The sequence below is a fragment of the Phycomyces blakesleeanus genome, assembly GCF_001638985.1.
Source record: "Phycomyces blakesleeanus NRRL 1555(-) unplaced genomic scaffold PHYBLscaffold_1, whole genome shotgun sequence".
Taxonomy (NCBI): Eukaryota; Fungi; Mucoromycota; class Mucoromycetes; order Mucorales; family Phycomycetaceae; genus Phycomyces; species Phycomyces blakesleeanus.
This window is the reverse complement of record NW_017265134.1, coordinates 454,183-479,914: the sequence shown is the minus strand read 5'-3', so window position 1 is coordinate 479,914 and position 25,732 is coordinate 454,183. Positions and strand designations below refer to the sequence as shown.

General features: G+C 38.0%; 7 protein-coding genes across 7 annotated transcripts; 3 read left to right on the top strand and 4 right to left on the bottom strand.

The window, feature by feature from the left end:
* Nucleotides 1-851: 851 nt before the first annotated feature.
* On the top strand, nucleotides 852-4,590 carry PHYBLDRAFT_161064 (hypothetical protein; the record flags this gene model as incomplete). Its single annotated transcript, XM_018434338.1, has 4 exons — nucleotides 852-1,598; nucleotides 1,655-1,909; nucleotides 2,443-2,752; nucleotides 3,218-4,590. The coding sequence occupies 4 exons, from the start codon at nucleotides 852-854 to the stop codon at nucleotides 4,588-4,590; spliced, it is 2,685 nt and encodes an 894-aa protein (XP_018298462.1).
* Nucleotides 4,591-6,583: 1,993 nt separating this feature from the next.
* Nucleotides 6,584-8,311, top strand: PHYBLDRAFT_120377 (hypothetical protein). Its single transcript, XM_018428737.1, has 5 exons — nucleotides 6,584-6,925; nucleotides 7,103-7,140; nucleotides 7,244-7,728; nucleotides 7,824-7,868; nucleotides 7,952-8,311. The coding sequence occupies exons 1-5, from the start codon at nucleotides 6,602-6,604 to the stop codon at nucleotides 8,113-8,115; spliced, it is 1,056 nt and encodes a 351-aa protein (XP_018298461.1). The 5' UTR covers nucleotides 6,584-6,601; the 3' UTR covers nucleotides 8,116-8,311.
* PHYBLDRAFT_161062 (hypothetical protein) lies at nucleotides 8,308-9,569 on the bottom strand (the record flags this gene model as incomplete). The annotated part of the gene is made up of 8 exons (XM_018434337.1): nucleotides 8,308-8,487; nucleotides 8,551-8,621; nucleotides 8,697-8,844; nucleotides 8,972-9,046; nucleotides 9,092-9,106; nucleotides 9,167-9,245; nucleotides 9,344-9,448; nucleotides 9,532-9,569. The coding sequence occupies 8 exons, from the start codon at nucleotides 9,567-9,569 to the stop codon at nucleotides 8,308-8,310; spliced, it is 711 nt and encodes a 236-aa protein (XP_018298460.1).
* Nucleotides 9,570-9,833: 264 nt separating this feature from the next.
* Nucleotides 9,834-11,464, bottom strand: PHYBLDRAFT_129134 (hypothetical protein). The gene is made up of 3 exons (XM_018429266.1): nucleotides 11,282-11,464; nucleotides 10,828-11,191; nucleotides 9,834-10,709 (listed from the first exon to the last, which is right to left on the bottom strand). The coding sequence occupies exons 1-3, from the start codon at nucleotides 11,449-11,451 to the stop codon at nucleotides 10,062-10,064; spliced, it is 1,182 nt and encodes a 393-aa protein (XP_018298459.1). The 5' UTR covers nucleotides 11,452-11,464; the 3' UTR covers nucleotides 9,834-10,061.
* Nucleotides 11,465-12,881: 1,417 nt separating this feature from the next.
* Nucleotides 12,882-13,097, bottom strand: PHYBLDRAFT_137974 (hypothetical protein; the record flags this gene model as incomplete). Its single annotated transcript, XM_018429911.1, has 2 exons — nucleotides 12,882-12,954; nucleotides 13,012-13,097. The coding sequence occupies 2 exons, from the start codon at nucleotides 13,095-13,097 to the stop codon at nucleotides 12,882-12,884; spliced, it is 159 nt and encodes a 52-aa protein (XP_018298458.1).
* A 943-nt stretch (nucleotides 13,098-14,040) lies between these two features.
* Nucleotides 14,041-16,966, top strand: PHYBLDRAFT_178583 (hypothetical protein; the record flags this gene model as incomplete). Its single annotated transcript, XM_018438011.1, has 2 exons — nucleotides 14,041-14,204; nucleotides 16,427-16,966. 2 exons carry the CDS (start codon nucleotides 14,041-14,043, stop codon nucleotides 16,746-16,748), a joined length of 486 nt encoding a protein of 161 aa, XP_018298457.1. The 3' UTR covers nucleotides 16,749-16,966.
* A 196-nt stretch (nucleotides 16,967-17,162) lies between these two features.
* Nucleotides 17,163-24,882, bottom strand: PHYBLDRAFT_178582 (Not1 transcription factor; the record flags this gene model as incomplete). The annotated part of the gene is made up of 22 exons (XM_018438010.1): nucleotides 17,163-17,411; nucleotides 17,510-17,659; nucleotides 17,745-17,874; nucleotides 17,968-18,674; nucleotides 18,769-19,142; nucleotides 19,227-19,392; nucleotides 19,507-20,042; nucleotides 20,157-20,224; nucleotides 20,304-20,373; nucleotides 20,460-20,567; nucleotides 20,638-20,787; nucleotides 20,858-21,088; nucleotides 21,214-21,353; nucleotides 21,433-21,555; nucleotides 21,642-21,867; nucleotides 21,971-22,825; nucleotides 22,922-23,210; nucleotides 23,303-23,568; nucleotides 23,634-23,831; nucleotides 24,011-24,355; nucleotides 24,424-24,537; nucleotides 24,652-24,882. The coding sequence occupies 22 exons, from the start codon at nucleotides 24,880-24,882 to the stop codon at nucleotides 17,390-17,392; spliced, it is 5,499 nt and encodes a 1,832-aa protein (XP_018298456.1). The 3' UTR covers nucleotides 17,163-17,389.
* Nucleotides 24,883-25,732: the final 850 nt, after the last annotated feature.

Genomic DNA, 25,732 nt, shown 5'->3' with positions numbered 1-25,732 from the left:
CCAAATTCTCCAATCGAGCAATCTCTTGCTTTGTCCTTCCAGTGTCCTTTTTGGACAGCGCATTTTCACGAGCTCTCTTGCGGTCATCTTTATTCTTTTTAATAGTTATATTATTATTATTATTAATATTATATATATATACGAGTGAGTCAGTGTGAATTATACCTTTTTTATTTCACGTTTACGCTGTGCTTTTCCTAAAAGTCGAAACAAACTGTAAGTATAATGGTTAATTAATTTAAATCATTTTCAGTGTAATGTATAGGAAATTAAGAAGACGAAAAAAAAAAAGAAAAAGAAAGAAACGTACGAGCAGCATCGGCGGGATTAATACTTTTCTTTGCTTTTCCCATTGTACGTAATATCTAACCGTGTCGTGTCGTGTCGTGTCTTGCGATGTGTGCTAATGCGATGATGGAGATGTCGATGCAGATGCAGATGCAGATGCAAATGCTCCACACCCCCCCTTTTTTTGGGTGACCGCGCATCATGCCCAGTAGATCAAAGCCACCCTTCTGGACTATCGTGATTTGAAATTATATAAGAATATTTTTTTTCTGTCTGTCTTGTAACCTGTAACCTGTAACTTGTACCTGTAACTGTTGTACCTGCACTTTTGTAACCTGTGCTTGTGTCTATGTCTGTGCTTGTGTATTAAGAACATATAAAGTACAATGAGAAATATATATATATTATTCTTCATTCGCCAGAGACTCTGGCTGTGTTACCATCAATTCTTTATTGAGACGAAAATTTTAAATAAAAGCTTGCTATTGCTATAATACTATTCTTTATCATCTTTTCTTTCGCTCCTGGTATTCAACCGCTCGACTTTATCGAAGATCCAAGTTATGACAAATGATATCCACGACACTTTACAAGCTCTCCTCGCCCGCATGGAAGCTTTGGAAGCACGCTCTGCTGCTCCTCCTGTGGCCCTTGATGGTTCTTCTGCTGATGAAGACGACACAATGCTACCTACCGACCATATTGTCGAACGACCTATCGCATCTGATCTCACTCCTTTCCCCGAACTTATTAAAGCCATTCCCGGGATGGAGCGCGACTTCTTCAGGCAACCCTTGGACGAAGCCTCTCGCCGCCGATTCCTCCTTAACTGCCCACGAAATGTACTTCGTCAGTACCAAGCCCCTGTTCTCAACTACAGTGGCGTGGGAACTCACACCAAACGTACTGATGCCCAACTCGCTGATATTCAGTTCCGCCTATCTGGTCTCACCCGTCCCATCGACCTGTTCGCACATGATGTGCTTGTGGAAGGATCTATCCAGGTTACACAGGCATTGGGTTTTGCCAACACTATGCATGAATTACTATCAGACCTTGCCTCTGTTGTCACCCAGATGCGTAGTGATAATATCTGCCGAGATGCCAATCTACCTATCACACCAATTGTCACCAACTCTGCCTTGGAGCCCAAACCACTTCTCGACTCTCAACGAATTGTGGAACAAGCTAAGCTCCAGCGTGCTCTGCACGACGCCGCACGACCTTCCCGAACGAGAAAGGGAAAACGCACCGGCCAACCAAACCGGACCAACAAACCCACTCAATCTGACCCGACTTTTGCTATCCCAGTCCCATCTTACCAGCGATCTTCCCGTCCCCACGACTCGAAGAAGGTTTTTCACAGTCGCCCACAGCTGTCCAAGTCTCAGACAACCAATACACCACAGTAGGTGGGCGCCTTCAACTGTTTCGCAACGCATGGACCAAACTCACAAACGAACACTGGATTCGACGCACCGTCGAACAAGGGTACGACATCCCTTTCACTCGTCTGCCACCCATCTCCTCGTCCGGACCGTTGACGAACCACAACTGGATGGACAGCAATGTGATCGAACAGGAGATCATGTCCCTTCTGTGCAAGAAAGCCATCGAGGAAGTACACGAACCAGGGTTTCGTTCGCGCATCTTCACAATTCCGAAGAAGACAGGCGACCTCCGGCCTGTCCTCAACCTACGACCACTCAATCAGTACATCCCGAAACAATCTTTCAAGATGGAATCCATCAAGCACGTCTGCCAGTTGATCCAGCGTGGCGACTACCTCACCAGCGTCGACCTGCAAGACACTTTTCTGCACATCCTGATCGCCAAGTCCTCTCGCAAGTATCTTCAGTTCTCCTGGAAAGGTCACATTTACCAGTTCCGCGTTTTGCCGTTTGGCCTGTCCTTGTCCCCATTGGTATTTACGAAGATGGTTCGCCCAGTACTTCGTTGGGTACGGCGACAGGGGATTCGTCTGTCGGCTTACCTCGACGACTTGATCGTGATTGCCCGATCCCCAACACTGTCCCTGCAGCACACACAGCGAGTAGTGGACAAATTACAGTCACTAGGCTTCTTGATCAAAGCGACCAAATCTCATCTAACCCCCTCAACCTCCATAGAGCACCTAGGATTTGTGATCAACAGCAAGGATATGACACTAATCATCCCTCGCTCCAAGTTGAGAGATATCCGGAGAGAAGCATCTCGCCTTCTCCACAACCCGACAATCACCTTGAGACAGCTTTCCTCGTTCATCGGCAAGGCCCAGACAACCACTTTGGCAGTCCTTCCCGCGCGCCTGCAAACCCGGCAACTGATATCCATACGCAACCAAGCCTTGTACCGCGGATTGCAATGGACCAGTCCGATACACCTCTCTTCCATGGCTCGGCAGGAACTTCAGTGGTGGATCGACCAGCTGAAGGCATGGAATGGACACTCGTTCCTCCCAGAAGTACCTCAAGTCGAAGTGTACACCGATGCCTCGGAGACCGGTTGGGGCATCGTGTACGACAACACCGTCCTGTCTGGCACATGGACCACAGACCAACAAACCGAGCACACCAACTACCTCGAATTGCTGACCATTGCCTTTGCCACCAAGCTTCCACGCCTTCAAGGGAAAGCCCTTCGCATCTACTGCGACAACATGACCACGATTGCCTATGTCAATCATTTTGGAGGAACCCGGTCTGCCAAACTCATGAATCTGGCCACGGACATGTGGAAGCAATGCCTTGTCACTGGCACCCGTGTCCGCCTGGCGTACATTCCCTCGCCCTTGAACCCTGCCGACCCTCCCTCTCGCAGCTTGATTCAGCAGCTGGAGTGGAGTATTTGTCCAACGTTCTTTCGGCACTTGGACTCACTGTGGGGTCCCCACCACATCGACTGCTTCGCATCGAGCCTGAACACCCAGCTTCCGACGTACATGGCATGGAAATGGGATCCGCAAGCATTTGCGATGGACGCACTTTCTGTACCTTGGACAACCTGGCCTCGCCTATATCTTTGTCCGCCGTGGAACCTACTTCTCCACATACTGCAGAAACTACAACGAGAGAAGGTTCCCGCTACGTTGATAACGCCCAACTGGTCGAGCGCCCTCTGGTATCCTCTCCTCCTCCAGCTGTCGTCCCGCCCGCCAATCCCCATCCCTCGTCACCTGGTCCTTCCCGCACCAGGCTGCGCCGGCCACGTTCTCCTGAAGAACCCACACTGGAACATGATCGCGTGGGACATAAATTACGCAGGTTAGAAGACCAAGGATTCGATGACAATGCCAACATCATCATCCTCAACCGCGATCGCAACCACTCCCGACGATCCTATAACCGTATTCAACGCGCTTACATCGACTGGGCACACCACCACGACGTCGACCCTTTCATTCCTAACCCCGTTCATATAGTCAACTATCTGGCCTATGGTGCTACCCATTTGAAATGGAAAGCATCCACTTGTCAAGCCTACCGCTCCGCCATTCTTGATTTGTACTCGGATAAAGATTCTATTGTCAAAGACTCTACCTACATTGAATTCTTTTCCGCACTCAACGAACAGAACCTACTGTCTTTCCACCGTCCAACATATGATATTGCCCCGGTCATTCGGTTCATTCATAACCTTGGTCCTAATGACACAATGAATGCGATAGATCTCACACGTAAGTTGTGCTGGCTACTTGCCATTTGTGGGTTTCTGCGTCCCGCCGATTTGGAACGAGTCGATGACCGCCGTACATCAAGAGACAATGGCATCCTTCGCTTGGTCATTGTTGCCCCCAAAGAAAAACGTTCAGGTAGACGCATCGAAAGGGTTGTCGCCATTCAACCTCATGAAGACCCCTTACTTTGCCCCGTCGCCACCTATCTAGCCTACAAGTCCAACATCGCCTTCTCGGTCTGCGTTCGGCCTCACCCTGTCCTCTCTCAGGTGACTTTGCAAAGATTAGTACGTGACGTCCGTAATTACGATAGACCCATTGGATCAGAACGGATATCCAAGCATATTCAATTTCTCATGGAGAAGATCCCTCGTCCTTCTGGTGCCCTCCTCCCCAAGGCCCGGGCTCTCGGACCTACTCTTGCTTTGGCTTCTGGTGCTTCGGTTGAAGACATTCTTGTACACGGCTCATGGGCTTCCTCCGCCGTTTTTGACACATTTTACCGCTTGTCACGACAGACTGTTAGCAATTTCTCTACCATGACTTTGACTTCTTCTAGCGGTTATCTGGGCACACAGCCAGAGTCTCTGGCTGTCCCCTCCCTTCCCTTCCCTTCCTTATTATAATATATACCACTCGCGAATAGATGATAAAGAATAGTACAGTAGTCCCTCGATAATTTCAAGGCCAAGGCGGGAACTAAGTGCCTTGAAATTATCGAGGGACCACTGTATTATAGCTATAGCAAGCTTTTATTTAAAATTTTCGTCTCAATAAAGAATTGATGGTAACACAGCCAGAGTCTCTGTCTCTTCGAATAATAGGTATAGGCCTTCGGCCTTCGGCCTCGGCCAACAATACCAAAGGTGATAGAAGAGCCAGTCAAACTATGTAGAATCACGTCTTGTTAAAAAAACACACACACGCGAATATAATATGATAAAATACTAAAGCCAGGATTGAAGCCTAATATTCTTGGATCATTTTGTTTGATACCATTGCTTTCCTTTACCTTTTAGATTGTTTTTTTTTGGAGTGCTTATATAACATCAATGTTAACTATTTCTATTTCTATTTCTATTTCGACTTACAAAGCCAATTGCTACTTATTATTAAAAACAAGATCATTTTAGACATTGATCTTATTTGTCTAAATGTTCCCTGAAATAGACTCAATCTCAAATAGAAAAAGTCTATAGTAGACATCTGGTATGTTGTGATACAATAAAGTTGAGCTTATGGTTTGTTTAGTCAAATATTGATCAGCAAAAAAAAATGTCAAATTTCCATGTTTGGCAAAATTATAAGGATAAGTATAATACAGTCAGTCAGTCAGTCAGTCAGTCAGTCAGTCAGTCAGTCAGTCAGTCAGTCAGTCAGTCAGTCAGTGCTCGATTTAGTGATGTATCTAATAAAGTAAAAGATAATATCACAATCACTAAATCAAGTGCTGGCTATATAAATAACTATCAATGCATCCACCCATCTGTATTTTTTAATGTACCAACTTATTGACCAATCCACAGATCTATATAACTAACTCATGTACCATCATCCATCTTCTTTGCTATTTTCCACTCTATTCTCACGTCAGTCTATACACTCAACCTCTCACACATCTATGTATCTATGTATCCATCTATCCATCTATCATTTAATAGTGTAGTCTTGAGGTGGTCCGTGCATAATCATACATATTACTGCATAAGATTTTACTATTTTTTTTCCTATTTAGTATATAATAGATAATACCGGCAATTTTCTTTCAAACATTTTACTACTGAACTCAAGTGTTGAAAATATTGTATATATATATATATATGTGTGTGTGTGTACAAATATCATATAACAAAGATTCAGAATAGGAGTTGATCTGCAGAGGATTCCATAGATAATATTGATAGACAGGAATAAATACAGAACATACAGAGCAAAGAAACAAAAAAAAATGAAGGAATAAATGTAGTATCTCTACTATATCTAACTTTGGCTGTAATGGGTCAGGTTAATGAACCGGGCTAGAAGCAGGTTAATTGACAGACTTTAATTTTTTTTGTTTTGTTTGTCAAACTTGGTTCACACCACAGTTCGTTAAAATAGGTATATTCAACAGCTTTTCACTTTTAACTTTTATATTTCGAAAGCGATATTATTGAACAAAAGAGTATTTTATCAACATAATATTTTACACCCAAAAAAGCTGTTACAAGTCTACACCATCTATATTAAACGAACTTTTGTTATAATAGCAATAATAATCTATTTCTAGGGACAAGATGTAATTATTGGTTTTTTTGTATAGCAAGTTTACCTTTAGGGTGGTCTGGTAAAATTTAAACGTCGGGTCCCTAGTAGTACAGTATTTTTTCTTTAAATTCAGAAGGTAAGATTATAAAGACCGCTGTCTGTGGTTAAAATATGTATGAAGTGAATCCATGGATTAAATGTGTACCAATTTCCTTTTTTTTTTTTTAGGATGATGTGTATATGTAATTGATTAAGGGGTAAAAAAAGAATAAAAAAAAACAAAAGATAAAAAAAAGGAGGGCGAATCACGTGAAATGGATATGATACTCCAAGACTTTGCTACAATGAGGCGCGTCCTGGCTTCTTTTCTTACTCTTTATTCTATTTACTATGACCACTGCAGAGGTCAAGAGACCAGTGTCTGTAAAGGAGACCCAGACTGGGACACTCCCACGTATGGCCCCACTCAACGTACCCTTCTTGCGTCGGATACAGACCATGGCCTTGTTGACCTATTCACTAGAGACCACCATTCTCCTCAGTCTGTTTTCTTTTGTGTGTGCTATTCCTTTGTTCTGGCCACTGGTGATAGGATACATAATCTTCTCTATAATGGATGAATCTTCAGAAAACGGAAGCAGACGTTGGGAGTGGCTTCGCAACTTGACGGTCTGGAAACACTTTGTCGATTACTTTCCCGTTCGACTTATCAAAGTAAAGAGCACTTTATATGTATTAGTTGGTTTATATAAAGAAAATCAGGGATTTTTCTGTGTGTCTGCGTGCGTTTATTGAAGATTATTTTTTTTATTTAACATTTTTTTTTAAAAATCCTCTATTATTATGTTCATCACCATCATTATCACTATCACCATCATTATCGTTATTCAGGAGGCCGATTTGGATCCTACAAAAAATTACATCTTTGGGTAAACAAAATATTATGCGTCAAGAACTGTTTTTTTAAAGCTCCGTAACCATAACAACCATTACATTTATATTCATGTATATATAAATATATATATATATTAGATATCATCCTCATGGTATAATTGCGTTTGGAGCTGCAGCTGGGTTCATGACAGAAGGTGCCGGTATCTCCAAGCTCTTCCCTGGCATCACAGCTACTCTCCTGACACTCAGCTCAAACTTCAAGATCCCCTTCCATCGTGATTTTCTTCTCTGGATGGGCGCATGTTCCGTATCACGAAAGTCGTGCACTAATATTCTTCAGTCAAAGCCCGGTAATGCGATTGTGATTGCGGTTGGGGGTGCATCCGAGTCACTCAATGCGCGGCCTGGCGTAATCAACTTGACCCTCAAGAGGCGGCTCGGGTTTGTCAGGATTGCGGTTGAAACAGGGGCTAGACTCGTGCCTGTCCTGAGTTTCGGAGAAAACGAGATTTACAACCAATTGAATAACGAGAGTGGGTCTTCTATTCGTCATTTTCAAAAGAAGCTTCAACAGACTTTTGGCTTCACAACCCCTTTCTTTCACGGAAGAGGTGTCTTTAATTGTGAGTCTACACAATCTTCCAAAACAACGTCTTTTTTTTTCAAGACTCACATTGAAAAAAAAAATTAATTAATATCTATTAATGTATATTTGTAGATGATATTGGTCTCTTGCCACACCGTCGCCCGATAAATGTTATCAGTATGTATGAGCTGTATATGTATAATAAACTTTCACTAACCTAATATATATATATATATATATGTAAAATACCAATATTTCAGTTGGTGAGCCAATTGTTCCACCGGTCGGCATATCTGAGAAAGACAAGGAGGAGGCAGTGCGTCGCTTACATGGTCAGTACATGCAAGCCTTAAGAGATTTGTACGATAAATACAAAGATACATATGCTACCAACCGTATCAAGGATATGGAGTTTATTGAATAAATATATATACAAGCGCACAAACATATAAACATACAAAAAAAAACATACACAAACGCACACACACACACACACACACACATACAAAGTACACATGCCGGGAAAGGAGGTTATATATACATATGTGTGTGTGTGTATATGTATATGTGATATTTCATATTTTCTTGCACATTTTAATAAATCGCATTTTATCTATCACAATCCTTCCTTATTAACTCTATCCAACACTGTATCAGAAGTCTCCCAGAAAGTGATGTTTGCCTTGACCTTTCCTGCATGCTCTGAACCAGGAGCCAACAGGTTAGATAAAGCCCGTCCAGATCTGGCAAACACACGGTCCGTATCTCTTAAATGCGTACAAGGACAATAGTCGTTCTACTGAAATGTGTTAAAAAAAAAGAGAGAGCTGTACCTTACTTACAGCACCTAGACACTAACCTTTCCATCGCCAACATACATGACCTTTGAAAATGGTCCATGTGTCTCAATATATCGGGTCAATTCCATCCCTGCACAAACATTTTTGAAAATTATCAATTTGATAATCCAAGCAACCAGATAAATGCATATATATATATAATTACCTTTACAAAGATTGGCCGAACATCCCTGCGGGCAATTGTGCTGAGGACCTGAGGCTGGTGTTCTTCTGTCTATACGGAATCTTCCGTGACTATCAGTGTAGAACCTATTGGTGATAATGTCCGTAACAAGATTGCGTACATTGTAGGCCTGTATATGAAACAGAGTGAGAGAAGAATTTTAAAAAAATAATGATAGAGTAGAATTCAAGATATGTAAATGTATATGTATATATCCCTTCTTTGTATTAAATTAATGCATGTATATACTTATTTACCTCTAGGATGGTCTCAATATAGAATGTGTTTGCATCAGACACAATAAGGACGCGTGTGTTGTTAGCGTTGAGCTTCTTGAGAGTGTCAATCATAGCCGATGTCTAATTCCCACAATTTACCAGATTAACCCATAGCTATGTACATTTTGTTTTTTTTTTATTAAAAAAAAGAAAAAGAAAATTGTCTTTCTTTACCATGGGAATAGTCTTGAGTACTTTTTCAAACTGACTTTTGGTAATTCCTTGATCCTGTAGCTTACAAATAGCCTCATCCCTTGATCACAATAATAATAATCATAATCATAATCATCGTCGTTTAGGCACAGGATAAACCAATATGCCTTTAGGTACATATACATTTAATATTCTTACATGGTGTCTATACTGACTCTTCCCCTTTGTGCTAGGCATATTTCCCATTGTTCGGGCGATAGACGGCTGATAGCCCAATGGTCACTATCCTCTTCTATGAGCGACCTTTTGTGTATATACAAAATATTAGCTTTGGTTACCAGGTATTCTTATTTTGTGTCTTCTCTAGTAAACTAATTGATGGCTACCAATCAAAATCAAACACAGCAAGGTTATTTTGAACCATCAGGAAGAAGGTCAAGAAAGAAGAAAGGGAGAGAGAAGGGGAAGGGGAAGGAGAAGGAGGACACTTTAGAAACTTAATCCTATTTATTTGATTTTTTTATTTTATTTTTTATATTTTTGATGATATGGAGCATATTTGAATCACCGAACTACACCTAAATTCCATCGTATATATATATATATATTTCTTTTTTAAAAAAAAGTGAACATTTCACTCTATTGATCCAAAAAAGGTAAGCTGAACATCTGAAAACTAATTTTGATTCGTCTAGATCCAAGGTAGACTTGTACTGTAACATTAAGCCCAAGAGATGTATTGATGGCTATTGATGTGTGTGCACGTGCCTAATGCTACTGGTATCAAAGGCTACATGGTCTATTAAGTATAATGTAGTATGTTATATTATACACCATCTTTGTTAACTGTTCATCATTTATATCTTATTTTCTTTTATTATTATTATTATTAATTAATAGTAATCATACAATATTATTACTCTTCATCATCAATAACATCATCAATGCGGCTCTCTTGGGGAAGTTCATCAGAGAGGAGGTTTCTTACTACTTCAACATGTCTCCAGACCCGCAAAAAGTTCTTTCCTGCCAATCCAACCAATTCCTTGTCTGTCCATCCACGACGGATCAACTCGACAAACAAATCAGGGTATTTACTGACGTCTTCCAATCCTTCGGGTGTTCTCTCGATTCCGTCAAAATCAGCTCCTAATCCGACTCGGTGTCTTCCGGCTACTCGAGCAATGTGTTCAATATGGTCTGCTACGTCGTTGAGAGTGGCAGGGATATCGGGATTGCACTGGACAAAAGAGTTGTAAAAGTTGATCATGACAACACCGTCTGTTTCATAAAGGCGTTTCAGGACCTCATCTGGCACATTGCGTTCAATGGGACAAAGTGCATGACTGGATGAATGGGAAAACAGAACAGGGGCGCGGGTTGTGTTGAGGACGGCATGCATTGTGGCGTGGGATACATGGGAGATATCGACCATCATTCCAACTCGGTTCATCTCCAACACAATCTTCTTTCCAAACTCTGTCAACCCAAGACCCTTTTCGAAAGCTGGAGGGTTGGGATCACAGCAGGATTCGGCCCAAGGTGTGTGGCAATTATGAGTCAGCTTTTTGAAACGATTAAAAGAGCGAACATTTTATATTATATATACATTTTTTTTTCTTTGGGTTAATAAAAAAATAATAATAATAATAGGAGCAAAAGGAAAACGGGAACTGACTTACTGTCATGTATCGAATACCAAGCTTATAAAATGATCTAAGAGCTGCCATGGAGCTGTCAATCATCTGTCCACCCTCCATACCCAACATGGAGCCAATACGGCCCTTGTTGAATGCCCTCTGGAATTGTTTGCTGGACGTGACAAGCTGGAAAGTCTCGGGATACAGTGCAACCATACGCTTCGTCACATCGATAGACTCCATTGCCTTGAGAAGCTGATTATCAGCACTATCACAGTCATAATATATACTCCAGAACTGTCCTGTCAGGCGGCCCTTGCGAAGACGTTCGATATCAGTGTGTCCACTGTCGAGGTGGGTGATGTTGTAGTCATTGATTTTTCCGTATTTTTCAAAAGCAAGGATCCTTTTGTTTCATATCAAAGAGAGAGAGAAAATTAGATCAATAAGTAAGAAATAAAAGACAAAATATGTAAAAATAAATAAATTATATTACATGGGAAAATCATTGTGAGTATCGATTAATGGATGGTGGTTGAGAATACGATAGGCACGGTCAAGGTCCGTAGTCTTCTTTTTGAAGGCAGTGAATGGTTGTTGAGGACTATCGGCAGCCTGAGACCAAGGCAAGGCTAACAAAAGTGGTACAAGAGACCAGTAAACCATGACTATGTTTTTTTTTGCAAGCAAGCAAGCAAGAAAGAAAAAAAAAGAACAAAAAAAGAAGATGGCTGTATTTATTGTATTGCGGTGTTTTTATATTTGAAAAACCAGACTACTGCTTGTGTGACAAGTTCTCTCACGATACACTGTAAATTGGTCGGAAAAGTCAAGATTTGCCTCTTTCTGTAAAGAAGTTGTACGACAAGAGCAACAAAGAAAAAAAAAGAAACTATATATACTTATTTATACAAAAAGAGAGCCTTGTTGGGTTATTTTATCATTGGCCATTCAAAGCCAATCAATCGAGCAATTAAATAAATAAAAGAAAGAACAAAAAAAAAGCCATTGAAGCCTCTTGCTTCCTTTTTGTAGTAGTAATAGTAATAGTAGTAGTAGTAGCACTATTAAGAAAGGCTGATGTCAAGCAAACAGAGTCAAGCAATGAGAATTCATACGCCTGGTTCTTCTGTATTGGCGTTGGTGTTAAAGCGTTAAAGACACATTTATCGCTCCCGAGAATATTTAAACTTTTATCAAAAGAAAAATATAGTGCCCCAAAAATAATGTACATATTACTAAATAGCAAAGCCTTACTGAATTCGCTTTATTTTGTATTATACTTTCTCTGCCTAAAAAAACAAAACAAAAAAAAACTAACACTACGGGAAATGAGTGGTGATTCCGATGGTTATTTTGAAAAGTTTCTTGGACATATTTCAAAATGGACTTTGGAATCACCACTCATTTTCCGTAGTGTAAAAAAAAAGTAGAATCTCTAGCTATATCTATGTGCATGTCTATTTATTTATCTTGGTATTATTGACATGAGGAATGATACTTATGGTGAATATTTAGTTGTACATAAGAGTAAAGAGCAGCAAAATAAGGCCGGTAAGCTATAAATAATATCCTAAAGCTAAGTCATGTAATAATCTGTTCAGATTTTTATGTTATTAAAATAAAGGATGAGCGAAATAAACGCCATTTGAGTAATTATATCGAGGGTGAAATATGAGACAGCACCACTTTGAGGTATTTAAACCTTTATGTCAGGCACATCTAAACATCCAATTCTTACGGCCCAGTGTGGACTGTGTACTAGATTATCTATAGAGCTTTAACGTCTTGTCGAGTTATAGGTGGGGAGGAAGTGATACCCTATAGAAAAAAAATAGGCGATTTTAGTGAATTGTTGCAAGTTTTCCGGGGTTTAAAGTGTCTTATGTTGAGTTTTAATTAAGCACCAATTTCTCTCTTGCTCTCTTTTATATTCTACTTTTTTTTTACCCCACCATGTTTTTTGCAGTCAAAGCAAAACATCTTTTTCTTAGCTTTTTCAACCCATTACAAAACTAAATACCAAGTTATTCAAATCTAATGGCTTACAAGCGGTAGCTTGGGTGGGTCCTAGGCGGTAACCAGGACAAAAATTTCTATCTTCTTTGAATTCTAGTCAGTCTTTGTCTCAAACGACGACCCTCCTGGAGATCTTCTTCTGCTTGTCTTCTGATACATCCAATCCGAGTAACGCGGGTGAACCTTACAGGTATAATCCCATCATACCTCAAATTTTTAAGTATATTTCGGAAGTTCAGGACGGCAGCAAGATCCCGATTCCACAAACGATGCATAACCTCTGACCCGTCCATGTTCTCCAAACAATTTAGATTGGTACATCTAAAAAAGGACTTGTTTCTGTTTTTTTTTCACAAGGGCTAGAATTATTAAATGTCTTTAAAAGAATCATACTTAATAGCTATCAAGGCTAGTATTAATAAAATACGAATCAGCAAAGTTGACAAAAGAAAGTAACTTGAGAAGAATCGACAGAAAAATATCTGCGTCAAGTACAATTCGGTTGTCAAGATTGCTCGCATGCTCATTAGAAATCTCGGTAGATTTAGAAAATTTCAAGGAATCTGTCTTCTTGTTTTTCAAAAGTAGGAATGAGACATGACAATGTTAACACAAAGCAGGTTTATACTCTTTGATAAAAAGAATCAATTAAGCAATATACATACCTTCATCAATATCATAGTACTTAGAGAATAACCTTTTTTTTTAAGATAAAAAATGTAAAAAGTATTACATAGAAATAGATATATGTATATTATTATTTAGTAACTTTATAGCTTAAAAATGGTCTTCTCCAGCATACGGGCCAAATTATTTAAGAATGGAAAAAAGTGAATAATTGCAAATTTAGCTATTAAATTACTTTATGTAGTAGGTTTTATGATATAATTTTCACTTTGTTCTAAAAACGTAATTTGGCTCTGAACATTTGCCGGCCTCAAAAGGGCTTGCTAAATAAAATCCAAATGTCCCAAAGAAGATTTGCCGTTATTTTAGAGATACTTTCAACATCAGATGCAGTCTACTAAAGACCTTATTTCAATTATTTAATTCTTCCAATGTTATAACCGCCTTTACCCATTATCTTATATCTGTAGAATTTATAAAATGTAACTTTTACAGGACAGTTTAGTAGTAACCTTTGCTTTTTACATTTTGGAAAAATTGACGGCTTTCTGGGTTTATACTTCTATATTTGGATTGAAAAGCCAATCTACTTGGGATAATTTGGCTCGTATGCTGGAGAAGACCATAAATATCATAGTTGACCAATATGTCCACATCAATTTGATGAGAGCAAAAGGTCTTTCGTTCTTGAGAGCCGCCAGAAAAGACAACGATGGGAAGATTCTCTACCAAGAATATAGGGTTAAATACTACAAACCCAAGTTGGCAGATGAGTAGAAGAAGGGTCAAAACTTACTAATAACAGTATAGTTGTCTAATAATCCAAATCTCAATCCCATGCAGAAAAATTAAAAGATTATTATTTTCTTTAATAAATTTAATCTTTCTTGCTATTCCTTTAATATATATATAAATTACTATGATTATAGACATGAGTTGTTAACCGAAAGTAAGGAAACAAGAATAAGAAAATTAAAGAGGTTGTACTTTTAATCTGTCAGAATCGAATATGTGTAAATGGTAACTATAATATCTACTATGTATGGGCTTGATCAGTTTATTACAAAAAATATGTGTGTCCGAATGAATTTATGTGTGTCCGAGTGAATTTATGTGTGTGTAGGTAGATTTATGTGTGCGTGCGTAGATTTTGTGCGCCAGACGTGGCACAGCGGAGGTACAAATATTAAGAGAGGCAAATTGAATAGTAAGAAAAAGAAAGTCGTTATCGATTGATATATATATATAAACATATTATTCTACCTCTTTAATAAATAGCACTCTCACAGTATATACTCTTTCTAATATTGAGATACTATACTAAAGCCAATTCCGAACACCTCGTATATTATTTTAACTTTTTTTAATAAATAACACACTCACAGTACTTATTTTTTCTAATATTGAGATACTAACCCAAAATCAATCACAAATACCTCAATTGCATTGCAGTATAATATTTAAATACAATTATGACTAGAATAAGAGGGTCAATTACTTGTTATCAAATAATAATAAAAAATCAAAGACTAATTGAAAACTCGTAAAAAAGCAAAAAGAAAATAAAATAAAAAAAATAAAATAATTAATTTGAATTTCAAATGTCAAGTATTTCTGGCAGATTGCAGGGCATTTTTGGAACTCAAACGGTCTAAGCCTTTTTTAGTAATTTAAAAACACCTGGGAGCGTGGCATTTTTGTGAGGCTAGCAGTTTTCCTACACAAAAAAAAATGCGACGGTGTTTCAATATTTTGTTTCTCCTAATGTCGTATAATCAAAAAAGCAAAATTTTTACACTTCGGACTTAACAGCTTACTTTAGAAAATATTTTACTAAACGGCCAATTTTTTATGTGCTACAAGTAAAGTAGCAAAAAAAATGTCGGAAAGTGAAAACTAAAGAATGGGATTTCACATATAATATTGCACTTTGTGTGTGTGTGTGAGTTTTTTTTTTAAAAAAAAAATAAATCATTTTGACTTTGTTTTGTAATATCTATGATTTAGAGCTCTAGTTATCTTTTTAAAAAGCAATCGAATCTTTCATGATACTGTTTTTTTCTATCAAGCATGATCTAATTTCTCAATCAAATTAGCAGTAGAGAAAGATCAAGCCATTCAGAGTCGCTTGAATTTGTATATCTATGTACATATATACTCTAATTCAATCATACAGCTTGAAATCTTGCCTTTTTTCTATCTTTGATTTATCTTTTTAGATCTATCGGTACTAAATGGGTGTATTTCTAGTTTAAGCATAAGACTTATCGTCCCTCATCTTCTTGACATGGTAGATAAATTGTCCCAATGATTGGTTCCATGGAATGAAGCCATGTACCACATAAATCACTCATGTTTATATTCCTATATGATATGGAAGATATATGTCTTAAAGCAACAGTTATCTTTGCTAGATAAAAACTGGTTATCTAATCAATTTGTTCCCAAGGTTATCCTGTCTATTTCATTTTTTTTAAATGTCAGTATTATCGTATAAAGCATTTTGTATGAAGTTTTTTTTTTTTACACAGCAGGAGAATTAAGGCGCTGTATCTAAAGAAGCCTTAATAATATTCTCCTGAATTGTGTCTGGTACTAACTATCGAAAAAGTAACAATAATCAAATAATGTGCAAAAAACCTGTGAGAAATCTAAAATGGTTCCGAGGTCAGGTACACCTGGGTTCAGGCAGTAACCCACCCACGGAGCACAGGTTTCCGCGGTTTAAACAAAACACATGTCATATCATCAAATTACTAAATTTAGGTGTGAATGATAAGAAATTCAAGCAAAGGCCTAGCTCTCATTATCTGGCAGCTCGACCTAGATATCCTAAAAGTTATTGACAGTCTGGATCTGATGCCTAATTACCCTATGGGCTTCAGTAACTGTTATATAGAAATAGGAAATATATATAGAGAGAGAAAGTTTTCATTGTTTTTCCCTTGCTAATAATAAAAAAATGTCTATTTATGGATACATTTGTTTAAATTAGACATCATAAAAGTCAGAAATCATATAAAAAGGACAATTCAAATCATATCTGCTTGACTTTATACACTCTTCTATCAATTCACTTCAACTCAAATTATCATACAATGGATCCCGGATACTCTCTTCTCCAGCACATCAAGACCATTCCCAACCTCATCAATGAAGACCCTAGTATGGTGACTCCCGAGAACACTTCTTTCAAGGACGTGCCCTGGTGTGACCTTGCCTACCTTTCAAACCAGAGATCTTTCCTCAACAAGAGTGCCTTCCCAAGTGCTAGCTCAAGTGATTCCTCTGTTCTGGATGAACCAAGCGAGAACTAAACCCGTCCAATCCATTCAGAAACCAAGCCTCGAGCATAACAGCATTATCTTTACCTTTTTTTTTTAAAAAAAAAAGTTATCAACATTTCAAACATACACATTTCTATATCAAAGATCTCAATTCTTTTATTCAGCATTCATACCAACTTTTTCTTTATTATTTTCTCCTGTCATTTCAATTCAATAAACATATATAAAAAATACATATTTTGCACTATAATTTCTTTATTACAGAATGCGTTGATCTTTTGTGTATATGTGTACTCTCGGAAAACGGTACAAAAATATCTCTATAGCTTATAAATAAAGTCAACTCAAAACCAATAAAAACCCAGGAAAGACAAAGCTTGTGTGCAACATAACGTGGGAAATCCAAATAAATTAAATGTCAATTTAATTCCTTCCACATGTAAAGACGGGAAAAAAAAGAAATAAAACTTTTTATTTGAATAAAGCTAAGAATTTTTTTTTACATGATGAACTTGGTCTCTAATGGTTGGGTTTGGGATAAAGAGAAGCAAAGAAAGTATATTAATAGGAAAAAAAAGAAAGAGATGATGGTAAGCAAGATACGCACGTATAAATATATATATATATATATATAAAAGGGTAGATAAGTAAAAGAAGTAAAAGGAAGGAATCTAAAGTGTTTGGTTGATAGATCTAGAAACATAGATAAAGCACAAAGAATCAGAGTCAGATTTACTGTAGCTTAAAAGCCCTTTTCTATAAGTCACTATATTCATTTTTATTTTATTTACCTGTAAACATTCTCGAAAAGGCGTTCGATATCTGGAGAACAGCGGATAAAGTCATGATTCCAGAAATCAGGATCCTTAATCAACTCCATGAACGAAGCCAAGAGTCCCCATGGGTGAGGTCGATTTACAATCAATCGTTCCAGTAATACCCTTGAGTACAGAGCCGAGTGTCAGAACAAGCCAAATATTCAGCCAAATATGCCATAAAATGATGTAGATCTTAAACAGCTCTTACCTAGTAATCTGCTCTTTCACAGATTCCGATTGATCATCAAACAAGAAAAGTAGCGCTTTGCTAAAGAAGTGGGTGTGGCTGTTGGGGTAGCGTAAATGATCAGCAATATCATTGATTAAAATATAACGTCCTAAATATATACATATATATGTATTTGTCGATACAATTCATATTAGTTAATTCACCACTATTCATTTGTTTCTTTGTTTCTTTCATTCTTTACCTTCCGATTCAAAGTTGGCTAAAAGATATTTAAAGACACCGACGGCTACATTATCTTCCATCGATACCTTCGGCTCGGGATTTTCAGCCACCTTGGATCCGATGTAGAGCACAAATGCTGCTAATATCTCCAGGTGAGTTTCCGAGTCTTTAGTATCATTCTTCAGATGATCCAGGGCCCGCTTCAAAAACGCCTTGTCTTTCCCCTTCCCTTGCACATATTGATCAATGTCATCTTTGAATCCTTTCTCTTGCAGCACTCGAGCGTAGCCCGTATCCAGCACTGGCGGCTCTTTGTACTCTGGTAGACCATCGGATTGAGAATCTGGCTTGAACGGATCCGGTAGAAGCATGGCTTTTGGGAAAGCACTCAAGACCAGATTACGCATTTGGATACACGAGTGAGGAATGGCTTGAGAAAACACCATGTAATTGTTGCAGAAAAACTCAGGAAAATCGTGAAGTAACACCACAAGCACGCGCAAAGTGCCTTGATAAAATGTTTTTGTAGAACTTGGCAAAGACCGCTTCTCGAGCAAAGGACGCAAAAATCTCAAAAGAGACAAGATCAGTTTCTGACACATAATAGACCCTTTGCTGTCATTTACAACCATCAGTTGTGGTAAAAGGTTACGATGAGAGATAAGCTGGAGCCAAGAGTATGCAAATCCAGGGAAGTTCATAGGTTGCAATGTATAGAGAGTGTTGCTGTAATCCAGAATAAAGAATACAAATCAAATGAATAAAATGAACACTTGTACACAAAATAAAATAAAAAAAAAACAAAGAAATGGATATTTACCTGAATACAATAATCATACCAGACTCAACTGACTTGATCCCGATTTTGCTGATCTCTGAAAACATAGAAGACAAAAGGCGCAAAAATGGCTTCTGGTAAAAGTTTGTTCCTCTGGTTTGATGATGATTGGCAAGGACAAGAATGACAATGGACAAGGTGTCGCTCAGATGTTTAATCTTGGCCTTGTCATCCTTACTAGGCTCCACCATAATGGTGTATCTAACTAGTTTTGAGAACGAGTCAATTGTAACCCCAACCCGTCTTTGATGGGAAGTATTGTTGGGACTGAACATAAGAGATTGATTGACACATGTTTCTGTACACAATCTAAAGAAAAAACATCTTCCTTCTTCATCTTGAGTAGCTTGAAGCACCTAGACAACCCACAATAACGATCAGTAAGTAAACCAGAGAATAAAATAATAAAAGTTCTTTTTCTTTATTGTTCTTTTTATTACCTTTTTAGCAAGTGTACGGTAAATCCCTTCTGTAGCCATAGGGTGCTGGCACAGACGTACCCACTCAGCAAGCAAGATACGCATCTCCAAACAGTCAAGATTAGGACTGATTTCTGTGTACGGATGACTGATTTGCTGTTTTAGGTCTTGCATAAGAGCCACAACACTATTAGTTAATTGGTTAATTGGTTAATTGGTTAATTCATTGACAAATAATGTTCTATCCAGGATCAATTATTTCTTTATTTTTAAAAGGAAAACGAGACCTATTATATATTACCTCTCCGGGACGTCCTTTTCGTTCTTGGCAAGTTCATTCAATGATGCGACAGTGAGAATATGGTCTTCCAGCAATGTGGTCGGGTTGTTGAACAAACAAAGACGAATGAGATGAACCGAGAACTCAATGATTGTGTTATTTTTGATATCAATTTTCTTGGCCAATTGGACATCGTACTCTTCAAGTGGAAGTAGTTCATGGCAAATTAGCATTGCAATCACAGGTGCATTGTACTTTCGATCGTCGTTGCTGTATATAATCCATGCTAATGTTTCTTTGGCCGCATCTCCCGATAGCTCAAATAGAGATTGTAAAAAGACAGTGTATATCTCGAGTGCGAAAGGAGTTGTGCTCTGATAGAGAACAAAAACCAACTTTTCGACAAAAGATAACATAGTCTTCAATGGAGTAACGCTTTGGGTGATCAACAACGGAATTTGCCGAATTAACAAGCAAATATCATGATTTGGCGGTAGTTGAGCACAGCTCGGGATACTACACTCTCGAACCAGCCGATCAAGTTCTAGCAACACTTGCTAGAGAAATTATATACAGGTGAGTAAATATTCGTTTGGTTTGGAAAATAATCGTATCCTCTCTTTTTCAAACATCATCCAAAATACATAAATCAATACATGATTCAACTTTACCTCTAGCTTTTCAGCGAATCCATCCTGGTTAGGATCCACTAAAGGCTGGCCAGTATCCCCTTGAGACTCTGATAGGGGAGTATTGTATGTTTAACAAGAGTTCTCTCCTTCCCTTTAAACAATAACCTCCATACTTTGGTTCCATACCTGGTCCAACATAACCGATATAAGACGGTTCGCCTGTATACATGTTGTGGAATGATTCATATACATTCATCTTTGGTTTATATGTATATACAAGGCTTATTGAGTAACTTTTTTTAAAGAAAAGTATTACTATTCTATAATATTCTATTTTCTTACTTGTTGAGGGTTTATGCTCCCAATAGGACGTAACAGTTCAGGAAGTTGAATATCGTGAGGAGATCCATGTAAGCTCAAGCTATCAAAGTAAGGAGCCGGGTTACGTTGCTTTGTGAAGCAAAACGAAAATAAATAAATAAATTAGTTATCTAAACATCCAGAAGCCTAAAATACATACATCCCGATAGCCAATACGGTTAAAATAGGCAGGTGAAAGGGCCCGGTCTACACTAACTGTGGCTCTAGCTCGAGCAATATGTTCGACAAACAAACAAGCGGTATCAATATTGTCTGATGTTACTAATGTGGCTATCTCTTCTGAAAGATTCTGTGTGCAAATGAAAACAAAAATTAATTAATAAATTCTAAAAAAAATACGTAGATAAATGTAGACTTACTTCAAGGAACCCAACTTGCATGAGATGTATCCGAATAAAAGCCAGCATATTTTTATATAGAGGCTCTTTACAAGTGATCATAGCTAGATTAGCAGCCAAAGGTTGGACCATAGCATGTGCTGCTTGTCTGACTTTTATTTCGTTTGGATCAGTAGCAAAGTCTTTGAGAACAAGTTCTTTAGTAGATGCCACAGCTATGTTGGAGGATGTATCAATAATGGGAGGAACAATCTTTGGTGTTTTTATTAGAAAAATTATTAGCATGCATTTTAAAAATCAACCCAATTGAAACCAATAATAATATCAGCAAATGCTATAAAATATTGCATTTCTCTTATATATTTATCAAAACCTACTTCTTCAAACGCTTCTGAAATTGCACGGTAGACTGCAGTCTTTGCCACTGGCTGTTGGAGCATGAAATGGGCAATCCCAGGCGTAAAATTAAGTTTCGACAATAGAGCTGTAATATCAAAATCTGGAACACTATCTGACACTAATAGCACAGGTAATTCGCATTAATTGAACTATTTTTTTTATTTATTTTTTATTTTTAAAAAAAAGAATATATTTACCAGTTTCAGGACTGCCTGGATTAACAATTTGTTCAGGTTCGATTTTTGGTGGTCGTCTCTTGTCAGTATCAACATCAATTCCAGGCGGGGACCTTTTCGACAGTTCAGATGATGGTTCAATCTCTATTAAACATATTGATATTTCTAGTGTTAAAACACGAACATAATGCCCCCAAAGTTTTCTCCTTCTTTTTGAATAGTTTACTTACTCTTCAAATCAATATCCAATGCTTTGAATAAAAGCTCAATCTCAAACTTCATGTTTAACTTCAGATTATCAGTCCAATATAATTCTGCTAATAGCTTAAGAATACTCATAAGCCATGGGTTAGGTGGTTTGAAGACCTTATTATCAGCAGTGTGCTGAAGTATTTTGCAAACCAGCGGAATAGCTACAATAGACCGATCCTTATAATATGCATCTAAAAGCAGACCCTAGAAGAAAAAGAAGATACAAAACAACAACAAAAATAGGCAGAGAAATAGAAGTCTTATTAATTAAATTTATAAAGGTATATTTAAGAAATAAGATCCTTACTTTGAATGACAGGTCCTTGTGTCGAATAGGCCTATTGCGAGCTAATGTCATACGACCCAACCAACTTCCCAGATTCTTCAACATGTCTCTATTGGTAGTCTCGATATTATTATCAGACTGAATCAATATCCTGATGTTGTCGAATGTTTCTTCGACCACATTATCGATCAGAGAGGACTTTTGAAGAGACTTTAGCAGAGTAGCATAGAGCTCATGATTGTTAGGCTCAATAGTGACACGTCGGACTACAAGATAGTGACTGAACCATCCCCAAGTTGGTTCCTGCAACAATTGCTCCAATTCGGTCTTTTTACTCTCAAGATTACTGATCGAAAGATTATTAATCAAAAAAGAGACACGCTCTTGGACCTTGAGAGGTGGATCCTGATAGTTTTTGTTGGGCGCACGTTGAAGTAGTGTACCAACATTTGGGGCTAATTCATCATCCTCTCTTCTGGCTACAGCAGAAGCTCTGTGATCGGGCTGTTCGATTTTGGGCTCCTTTGATGAAGCATTGGTGGCCGAGACATCGGCATCTTGTAGAGACATTTTTTGAAGAGTATCTGCAACATTGTCAGTGAGGGCGGGGTAATCGCTTAAGCCGCCGATACGAGATAACAAGAAGGTGTACTGGGGCCATTCAGAAAGACGACCTTGGAATTGAGCAAGTGCCTGAGCACCAAAATTGAACATTTTGGACCCAGGAGGGTAGTTAAGGGCATCAAGAACGAGTTTGAGAGCCACACGCAAACGATCGAATGAGATTGAGCGTTGGTCAATTAAGAGCCCCAATAATTCTCCAGTAGCCATCAATTCATTTTCAGGATACTGATTAAAGAAGCGAGCTTCGTCTAACTACAAGTAAAGCGGGTAATATTATATAAATATTAGTTGCTAATTGAGTATCCATGTAATTCCCTTAAAAGAAATAAGAATCAGTAAATTGCTTACAAGGGTGTGCAAAGTACACAAAAAGAAATCGACTTGGCGTTGTTCTTTGGAGTCTTGACAATTTTTGAGAGCGATAGCAAAACTGCTGGGACTAATAGCATTTGTATAGAGTTTTTCAAAATAGCCCCGGACCGCTTCCTCGACATCACGCGAGTATGATCTCTCAGTTTCTGTAACCTCCTCTGGATCTTTTTTATGATTTGGGTGACTTTCGCTCAATTGAGGGTATAATTGAGTGTATACCTGAATCAGCTTACTGACTTTCAAAGAATCTGTAGGAGAAAGAGGTCTAATAAACACATAGATAGAAATAATCGTATAAGTAAATATCAAATTATAGCGATAATGATAATCGAAACTCCTCGATTTAGAATATGTTACTTTTCTGATAAGACACGGAAGAATGTCTTGATAACTTCGCTTGACAGTTGAAGAGTACGGACAGAATTTGCACCAGAGCGTCGTGACACCTCGATTGTATATTTTGCCTCCAAGAAATTTATACACGCTACAATAAACATCATCCCATCTTCAGAAATCCTTTCGTTCAACCATTTCTCCATGTTAAGGTGCTGTCTTCTTGCTGCAAGTGAGGCCATATCAAGTGTGAAAAAAGGCATATCTGCCCTGAGAACATGTGCGAGAATCTGATTCCCCCACCAAAAAGTAAGCTAGTTAGCTTCATTTTGTACCTACAGTACATTTCCTTTACCTTTGCTTCCTGAGATAAATCAAGGATACGTGATATCGAAGTCGGATCATTTTTGTACATATCCAGAAACCCTCCCAGTAACAAAGTTGAATGAATATTCCACAATAGCATTACTACCAACACTGAATTTGTATGTCCAATCACAAATATGCTGAATAACCTCAACAAGAGATCACGATGTAATTCATTCTTGATTGGCTATATATTTTTTTCGTGTCAGTGATTATCCAATTGAATATTATCCTCAAACAACAACCATGCCACATCACTTTATTCCAGAAATACTACCCCCCCTCCCCCCTCCATCTCTCTCTCTCTCTCTCATCCTCGCACACTCACACACACATACACATTTATACATAGTAGACCCCCCTTACCTGTATCTGTGCCAATCCCAATAAAAGCAGTTCAGGTACATGGCGTACCAACTGATCCATAAGAAGTTTAACATCTTCTATCACAGAAGTATCGGTGATCTTAATGACTGCTTCAACAAGATCTAGGCAATTTAGCTGTTGAGATGCCAAATGAAGTAAGCTAGCACGCACACTCATAGGAAGTGCCTGAATGTGTACATCTCTGATGATTTTCCTCAGAGGTAGCCGCGAAAGGTCAAGTACATCAGGCGAGCCATATATCATTTGGTACAAGACGCTCAAATGCCCCCGTACGTTTCTCCAGGGTTGCATAAATACATAGGCAGGAAATGATAGATGAGTATCCTAAAAAATAAAGATAAATAACAGTATAATAAAGCACACACATATATATATTTAGAGTATAATAATACCTTTTGGCTATAGTTCCATGCATCTACTAATATCTTGAGACCAGTAGAGTCAAAAACATAGAAATCTGGAATATCAAGTCCATACATCACTGCTGTCCAGTCTAAGGCAGGTTCCTGAGATTTTAATTATTGTCGTTGAGTCATCATGAAGTTGTAAAAAAAAGTACTTTATGGTCTAGTCCTTAAAAAAAGAACCTTTCCTTTTTGTGCATAGGTGTGTTTATTTACCTTCTTTTTTACTGCAGCAACAAAGTTCTCAATATTCCAGGTAGTGGCATCTGAGGTTGGGGTTAAGCTGTTGTGGGTACCGACCATCATCGTCAGGACGCGTGCAATTGCCATGGGATTCAGCTCTCGATTTTCCATGACCCGCATGGCATTTTCCAGTGTGCTGCAAGATGGATATCCCAACTCACGAAAGATATTACTCAAACCAAATACATCGACAGGTCTTGACATTGAATTACTGTTGTATAGGTCGATGAGGTCAATATCTCCAATTAATTCAACTATTATAGGATGAGATTTACCAGATGCGATTATTTTTTTTCTAAATTATCCAGTTAGTTAGCCAAGTCTTCTATTTTTGTTTGATTATTATTTGCTTTATATTTATATTTATATTTATATTTTTGCCTTTAAAACTTACTTGTTTCTGGGTAATAAGAGAACGTAGCAGTATTGAGTGTTAAAGAAAGATTTAAGCACTTTGGATTCTGGGGCCTATTGATTTCATCGAGCGCAGTAAGAAAAAAAAACGAAAAAGAAAAAAAATTACAAGTCAGGAAAGAGGAATATATATAAGACAATAGAAAGACTTACTATATAAACATTCGTTAAAAAAGACTGATATAATGAATATACAAAAATCCACACACACACAAACACACAAACGCACAAACAAAGACACGTACACCGGTATGTATATTAATGGTTGAGGCAATGTTCTATATTAAACATTTCGCTGTGGCATTAGCCTAAAATTTATCATAAGCTTGAACTTGATTCGAAAGTGTTTCAATTACATATGCCAAACAAAGATGATGTGACGTAAGGTTACTACCTCCACTTCATACTCTCCTTGTTCTTTCTTGATTTCCTCAGTCTTACTCTTCTTAAGCTATAATTAATGTGGATATTATTTTGTTTATTGGCACAAGACCGTCAAACTCCTCACACAGGTATTAAATCATGTTGAAAGAAAAAAAGAGTATGAAAAGAATATAAAAGATCAAAGAGTGGAGAAATAAGTAAGAAATAAATGTACCGTTGGCAGTTCTGGAAAGACTATTGATTATAGTAATCCATC